Source organism: Hypomesus nipponensis, chromosome 28 (assembly GCF_054491055.1).
Source record: "Hypomesus nipponensis isolate SF chromosome 28, ASM5449105v1, whole genome shotgun sequence".
Lineage (NCBI taxonomy): Eukaryota > Metazoa > Chordata > Actinopteri > Osmeriformes > Osmeridae > Hypomesus > Hypomesus nipponensis.
Window position 1 is genome coordinate 9945540 of NC_140388.1, and position 8053 is coordinate 9953592.

Below are 8053 nucleotides of genomic sequence, written 5' to 3' on the forward strand. Positions count from 1 at the left end.
TCCGCTAAAGGTATCGGCTGTTATTTAATTGCTGTAGCTTTCTCCAAAGCCCAGCCAGAGTGTCCTCATTGCCCTCCCTCGCCTTACCGCCGCATATCCCCCCCCTTTCATCTCTCCTCCCCCCTCCGTCTCTCTCGTCTGGGCTCAGAACCTGCCTGGCAAGCACCCTTATCGATCCCCTCAGTCAGAGCAGGGAGAAACTGTTTGCGTCACGCTTCTTCCCGCCTCTATAAAAGCCCCCGGCGGTTCTGGTTCAGCAGCAGTCCACCCAGCGGATGCCTTCAGAGTCGCAGCGGCCAGCCGGACGAGTCATGGCTTCTATCAGCTACGGTGCTTACGTCCCCTCCTCTCACAGGAGGAAGACGGTGGTGCGCAGTGCCGGTTACGGGAGCAGGGCAGGACCCAGGTCCGTCTACTCCAGCCTCTCTTCCCCCTCTCAGCCCACAGCGGGGCCCGTCTCCAGTACCCGGCGTACAGCCGGGCGGGCTCCGCCTCCCGGCTGCTGTCCTCTCCGATGGTGGAGCTGGACCTCAGCCAGGCGGCGCAGGTCGGCTCCGAGTTCAAGGCAGTGAGGACCCAGGAGAAGGCCCAGCTGCAGGAGCTGAACGACCGCTTCGCCAGCTTCATTGAGCGCGTCCACGAGCTGGAGCAGCAGAACAAGGCTCTGGAGGCGGAGCTGCTGGTCCTCCGGCAGAGGCAGGGCTCGCCCTCCAACCTCCGGGCCCTCTACGAGCAAGAGGTCCGCCAGCTGCGCGCCGCCGTGGAGGACGCCCGCCACGAGAAGCGGGCCGTGCAGAGCCACCGCGACCAGATGGAGGGGGTGCTGCGGAGCCTGCAGGGCCGCCTGGAGAAGGAGACGCAGAGCCGGGAGGAGGTGGAGAACCGTCTCGCCGACGCCAGGAAGGGGGCGGACGAGGCGGCGCTGGGGCGCCTGGAGGTGCAGAAGAGGATGGAGACGCTGATGGACGAGATGGCCTTCCTCAAGCACCTTCACCAGGGGGAGATCTCCGAGCTGCAGGCCCAGGTGCAGTACAGCGCCCAGGTGTCCGTGGAGATGGAAGTGGCCAAGCCCGACCTGTCCATAGCCCTCCTGGAGATCCGGAGCCAGTATGAGAAACTGGCCCAGCAGAACCGCCAGTCGGCGGAGGAGTGGTTCCAGGACAAGATGACGGGGATGACGGTGGACAGCTCGCGGGACACGGACAACGCACGCAACGCCAGAGAAGAGGCCAGCGAGTACCGTCGCCTCCTCAAGGCCAGAGACCTGGACATTGAAGCCTGCAGGGGCATGAACGAGGCCCTGGTCAACCAACTGCAGGAGGTTGAGGAGAAACAGAGCGCTGAGATGTCCGAACTTCAGGTGGGAGAGTGAGGAGGGCGGGATGCTGTTGATGTTCCTGACACTGAGTGCCTGTCTGACAAATGGCATCCACTGGTGATAATGTTGTTAAGCTGTTGTAAATGGGCTTTGTCCTGACGAGGCAGGTTATCTCTCCCCAACAGGAAGCTATAAACCAACTGGAGGATGATCTGAGGATGAACAAGAGTGAGATGGCCCGGTACTTGAGAGAATACCAAGACCTTCTCAATGTGAAGATGGCTCTGGATATTGAGATTGCGGCATACAGGTATGTAGATCTTCAATACAAGCAACTGGCTTGTCACTCTTTGTCATCGGCGTTTATGTACGCATTACGAGCATTCATATCACAAAACGACCTGAAAAACACCTTACGAATATTTTTTTAACTGCGACACAGGAAACGTAACATGTATCCTTATTTCTCATGCTAGGAAGCTGCTTGAAGGGGAGGAGAGCCGTCTGAGCTTCAGTGGCCCCGGGGCCATGTCCAGCGTGTTCTCCCCAGGCCTGAGCTTCACCCCGTCATACGGCCGCCGAGGCTTCACCCTGCAGCAAGGCCTGGCTTCTACTGCGCCCTACTACCACAGCGGCCGCACCTTCACCTCCTCCTTCTCCCCCGCGGAGGAGATCGTAGCTGCCAGCTGCACCCAGCAGCAGCAGGCCGTGGCCAGCCCCACTAAGGAGGAGGAGGAAGAGAAGGAGGAGGAAGAGAAGGAGGAGGAAGAGAAGGAGGAGGGGGAGAAGGAGGGAGAGGAGGAGAAGGATGGAGAGGAGGAAAAGGAGGAAGGAGAGGGAGAGGAGGCTGAGGAGAAGGAAGAGGAGGAAGAAGATGGCGAGGAAGCAGGTTTGTGATGGTCATCTTCCAAATGATGATGGGTTGTGAGAACTTACTGTTGTGAGAACGTGTCGTTCGTTTGTACTTTTGAAAGGTGATGAAGGAGAAGCCAAAGACGGTGCGGACAGAGGTGAAGAGGATGGAGAAGAGGGCCAAGGAGAGGAGGGCCAGGAAGGAGAGCTGGAGGGAGCCACACAAACTGAAGATGGTGAGAATAAAGAAGACAAGGGAGAGACCAAAGAAGCTGACGTAGAAGGTGAAAAGAAAAAGGCCTAAATCAACGCTGATCAATTACACCTGACAGATTTTCCTCTGAATCTTCTATCATGGTGCTCTTAATATAGATAATAGTAAGTACAATAAAAACACCCACTGTCATTGGGAGCTAATTATTGTCTAACCACATGAAAAGCAGCTGATTTAATGTGATGTGTTGTAACTGGATCAGAGCATGCCTGAATGCATGAATTCCTCAGATCAGTTTAAGTATCAATTATACATTTTTAGCAATAAAAATGACAACCACTGTTGGTACAACACAGATGGAGAGTGGAATTTGAGGACTGAAGCAACTAGATCATGCAATTTTCTTTTTATGCAAATCCTGTTTAAATAGGTTTGTATGCTGTTACCACCATATGCCTTTAAGAACATTAGCCAGTTCAAAAATGATTTGATGCCTTAGATAAACTCCCTTCAGAAGAAACCCTTCTGCACTGAAACAAAATAAAAGACTTGAACCCTGTTTACCTGCCTTGTTTTGATTTTTTTTTATTCAATGTTATTTATTTCTAACACATTCCACTATACATGATTCTAGTAAAATGAGCTTCAGTCTATGCAGTTATGGTACAGGACATGTTAGGATTACTATCAACAGTAGTTGATATCTGAGTCACCACATGAGTCAGCGGGTGATGATTCAAGCCACACCTGCAGATTACATCCATGTAGAACTGTTCACGAGAGAAGCATCGGGCTGCCAGATTCCTCTCGCATATGAGCTTGCTCACTCGCTCCCATTACCCTCACATTCACTGTGGGCTGATCAGTGAGCTGACTCTTCTGTTTTTATTTCTGCTGCCTCACCCTCCTTCACATAAATCACCCTCCAGTGAAGCTTTTATGACTCAGTTGGCCAGCAAGACTGTAGAATCCAGCCAAATGTCCTTTGACGGACGATAGACAGAGTCATTTCATTAGAGGGAAACACTGAGGGAAGAATATCTCACAGCACTGAACCTTGAGAGAGGACAGACCACTTTCCCCTTCAGACATAATGTTTGGGTCTGACAAAAGGTGATCTTGAACTTTTTGCCTCAGCGTATTCAAAGCTTTACAGTATTGGAATCTAACTATCCAAATGCAGCACACAAATCGTACACCGTTTGTATTTAATGCTCAGACAATCTGTTTAAACCGTCTAAACAAACAAACGAGCCATTTAGAATGGGTGTGGTGTGTTTGAGTGGGAGTTTACGAGATTCCGAGCTTGTGTGGCTGTTTTTAAGTGACCTATAAATAGTCCACACACAAGTAAAGTATGTGAGGAAAAGAAAAGAGACCTTGCCCCAGCCATCTAGGGTCATTGTTCCACATGGCATGCCTGTTGGAAATCTTTGCTCTACTTTCATCATAAATATATTGTCCTTAGATCACAGCATCACAGTGATATTACGCATTGCAAAGTTAGTAACAAACAGAGGTGAAATCAGTATGTGCACTTCACCCACAAACCAGTTTGCCACTTGGGATGCCAAACAGACCCTATTTCTATCAATGGCAGAGGACTTTAGAAGCACTGCAGTTGTGTTTGCCAGACTGAAACAAGCACTCAAGGTCAGACAGCCATAACTGTGGTAGCTTCATATCTGTTTCACAGATCTCACTGCTTTATCCTAGTGGAAATGTAGGCTGTTAATGTGATGCTGATCTCACTTTCACTCCCTCTTCGCGTCGTAAGACATCAACAGTCTTTTCATCCGATCCGCCACTTTTCCTGTTTAGTTCCCAGACAGATCAGAGAGCCAACGCCCAAACAACTGCAGCTCTGCAATCTCAATCTCCTCTCTAACCTGTCCTCAGCTCACCCCATCCCCTGCTCACACTCCTCCTCCCTCTACTCCTCCTCCCTCTCCTCCTCCTCCCTCTACTCCTCCTCCCTCTCCACCTCCTCTCCTCCACTCTCTCCTCCTCCTCTCTCTCGTCCTCCTCCTCTCCTCCTCCCTCTACTCCTCCTCCCTCTCCTCCTCCCTCTCCCCCTCCTCTCCTCCACCCTCTCCTCCTCCTCCCTCTCCTCCTCCTCCTCTCGTCCTCCCTCTCCTCCTCTTCCTCCTCTCCTATTTCTCTCCTCCTCCACCCTCTCCTCCTCTCCTCCTCCTTCTCCTCCTCCCTCTCTCTTCCTGCCAAAAATGAAAATACAGAGAGAAGGGGTGAGGTTGGCGTTTCCCTCTGAGACAAGCATACACTGCAGTTCCATTACCCTTCCTGCTCACCATTTATCACAACAGTCATTCTGTCTGACACAAGAGGGGCTTGAGTGAACAAGGCACAAGTCTCCACACTCATCCGCTACCCTGTTGTGCTGATGTACTGTGGAGTTGTCTCTGAAAGTGGTGCCTTTAAAAGTAAAAGAGACCAAATTGAAAATAACACAATAAAAGGTAAATTTTCATGTCATCTATTCTAGAAGAAGAACATATGTGTGGGACGAGGAAGTAGACCTGGTCCTTCTCCTAGACATGGAAGAGCCTTTCCACCTCTCCCAAGGCTCACCCCCACCCCATGCCCCCCACACCCCACCTGCACTGCGGCCAGGGCAGCCCTAGTCAGGGCTGGCGTCTGCGGTGGTCAGACAGCCAGTATTGATCTGGGTGAGATGTTGTGGAGGAGTTTGGGCTCCCTCTGCTGACTGTGGGACGCCCTCCTCGGCCAGTCCCACACCGAAGCACCCCCCGGGGCAGAGACAGGGGGAGCTTTGTGGACAGAGAAGCTAGTTGGAGGACATGGGTTGTTTAGGATCAGACCTTTATGGGGCCTTAAGCAGAATTGATTTGGGGGCCCCTCCAAATGTGTATAATTACCATTAACATAATATGTAACATTTTTTATTTAAGCTGTAATTTCATGTGCTCTTGAGGGCCCTCTAGTGGCCACGGGGGGCCTAAGCAGCCGCTTAGTGCCAGCTCTGTTTAGGATTGTGTCCTGTTGCCAGGTCTACCTCCTCTTTGCTGATGCATTAGCAGCAGACTAAGCATTATCTTCAGCTCTCACAGTCTCTGCAGCTCAGTTGTAGAGAATCAGGGCTTTTTACACGGTTCCCACAGGCCCTTGAAATCCTTTAAAGTTTGTGAACTGGACCCCAACAAAAAATCAAGGCCTTGAAAGTTTTTAAAAATAGACTTTAATAGATATGGGTCGTTGAAAGTGCTTGAATTTATACATTTTGTTGAAGAATGGAAATTGAAATGCTGTGCTGTGTTAGAGAAGAGACCACAGAGTCTGCTGTCGCTGTAACACAGCCCGACTGAGAAGTGTTCACACATTCAATCCTCTCTCTCTCTTTTTATTGGCTGTGAGATTCTCATTACAAAAATGATCAGTGTACCAGTAATTAACCATGATCTACTCTATAAACTATGACATACTGAGTGGGTCCTTGGATTTGAGGGAACTGGGCCTGGAAGGTTTCTGAATTGGATGTTTGAGACGGTGTATGAACCCTGATTTCAGCTATTTACAGTCTTTTAATGTTGGACTCTGTCGTGGAAACAATGACACGTTTAAAAAAAACAACCTCATAACACAGTTGACTTGGAGACATGGTAAAAACCCTGACAGATTATTTAGATAAATCCAGCAGACTGCAGACTAGACAGACTAATAAAAACACTAAAGATCCATCATGCCTGACGTCAATACCCCAACAAGCCTGAAGAGTGCATTGTGAAAGCTGTTCAGTAAAATAAAAGCTGCTTCACCACATGACTTCCAGTCAGAGGAACACCAAAGCCTCTTGCAGTAGAAGATGAAAAACGCAAACCTTAGCTGCCACTACAAACAACAGTGCCATATCTCCCACAGGTGGCTACTATGTGACAGTGCTAGTTTCCCAAGACCCACCCTGTACACTAGACCAGACCAATGGGACTGTTTTGGATATTTATACTCTGTTCCACTGGCACAAGCACCGACCACACATCTGTTTCTGCTATCCTCGTACCTGGAGGCACCTGCACTCAGCCAGGGACACAGAGACAAGCTGATGGCTGCTGTTCTATGACATCACAGGCAGATACAAGCTGATGGCTGCTCTTCTGTGACATCACAGGCAGAGACAAGCTGATGGCTGCTGTTCTGTGACATCACAGGCAGAGACAAGCTGATGGCTGCTGTTCTGTGACATCACAGGCAGATACAAGCTGATGGCTGCTGTTCTGTGACATCACAGACAGAGACAAGCTGATGGCTGCTGTTCTGTGACATCACAGGCAGAGACAAGCTGATGGCTGCTGTTCTGTGACATCACAGGCAGAGACAAGCTGATGGCTGCTGTTCTGTGACATCACAGGCAGAGGGCTCAGTCCTTATCTGACTCCATGGCCACCCCACATCCCTGTTCTTCAGAAAATGGCTCTTGTTGTTTCAGGTAGCAGTGAATGAGGTAGCAGTGAATGAGGCAGCCATGTTTCCCTCGGTAGGGCCCTGTAATTAGAGTCTTCAGCATAACCCACAAACGCTTTACTGACTCAATGCCTTAAGCGCCACCTGAACTTCCAATTAATCTGTTTTTCAAAAATCACATTGATTCAGCATGAATTCATAAGACTTTGAGTCTGCCAGCATTAAAATGTCCAGTGGCAGTTTTACGATCAGATGAACATACTACTGAGTGCTAAGTGTCAAACCTAACACCTGTTTTGGGATTGTATGCAATAACACAAGCCAGTCGCATGATGGCACTATTGTGTTTCTTATTCACCGTTCCTTTGGGGTTGGAATGTAAAATATTTTATAATCTGATGACCAATAAGGTGCAAATCCGTGCACATTTTCCATTTGTGTTTTATATGAAAACATTTGGATTGCCAATTGATTAGCAACGAAGAGGAAACGATCTAACGGTCATTTGCATTCCTGCAGGTTCTGGCGCTAATAAATGCTCCGTCGCACACTAATCTCCTAAATTTCCAAGATTGGTGCCCAAAATAAATCAGGTTACATAAATAGGTCAAGTCATAACTTTTATAACTCTACAGATGGTCTGCAAATTGTGTAATCCTAAAGCACAGCAAGATGGGCTGAGGAACAGAGTCAGACTATCTGATGCAGGCTGGGCAATTATTATCAAAAGCGTTGGGTTAACGACTTCAGCACAACACAGGCTATACACATGGAAAATGAATAAACATCACAAAATCTAGCCGTCAAACGAAAACAACAAATGATGTCGGCTGAGTGACAGTGGCATTTGGTTTCCCCTGTGGCAGACACACAAGATAATAGGATAAATAGGATACCAGGTGGGATCTAACAGCTGCAGATTTCAGGGTGGGGTGTGGGGATGTGAGGGTCAAATACTAGGCCTGCGTTCACTCTATCATGACCGATAACTTCACTAGACATGACAAGGGCAATTCATTGAACATTGCCACAATTTGACAAAAAAGTACACAGTCAAATAAATAACGACCAAATACTATTTTCATCGCGATATTTCAATCGCAATAAGACAAAGTGCATAGCCCACGTTTACACCCTGTTCAAAAAGGACAATATTCTGCATTCCTGACCTTGTGGAAAGTAGCCTACAGTTACTATCCATGTGTAACAGAGTAGCCTACTTTTATAGTGAA

General features: G+C 48.9%; 1 protein-coding gene across 1 annotated transcript; it reads left to right on the plus strand.

The window, feature by feature from the left end:
* Window positions 1–311: 311 nt before the first annotated feature.
* neflb (neurofilament light chain b) lies at window positions 312–2937 on the plus strand. The gene is given in 5 exon segments (XM_084694951.1): window positions 312–426; window positions 429–1360; window positions 1504–1628; window positions 1795–2207; window positions 2293–2937. Coding segments are annotated over 5 exon segments (1767 nt in total). The 3' UTR covers window positions 2475–2937.
* Window positions 2938–8053: the final 5116 nt, after the last annotated feature.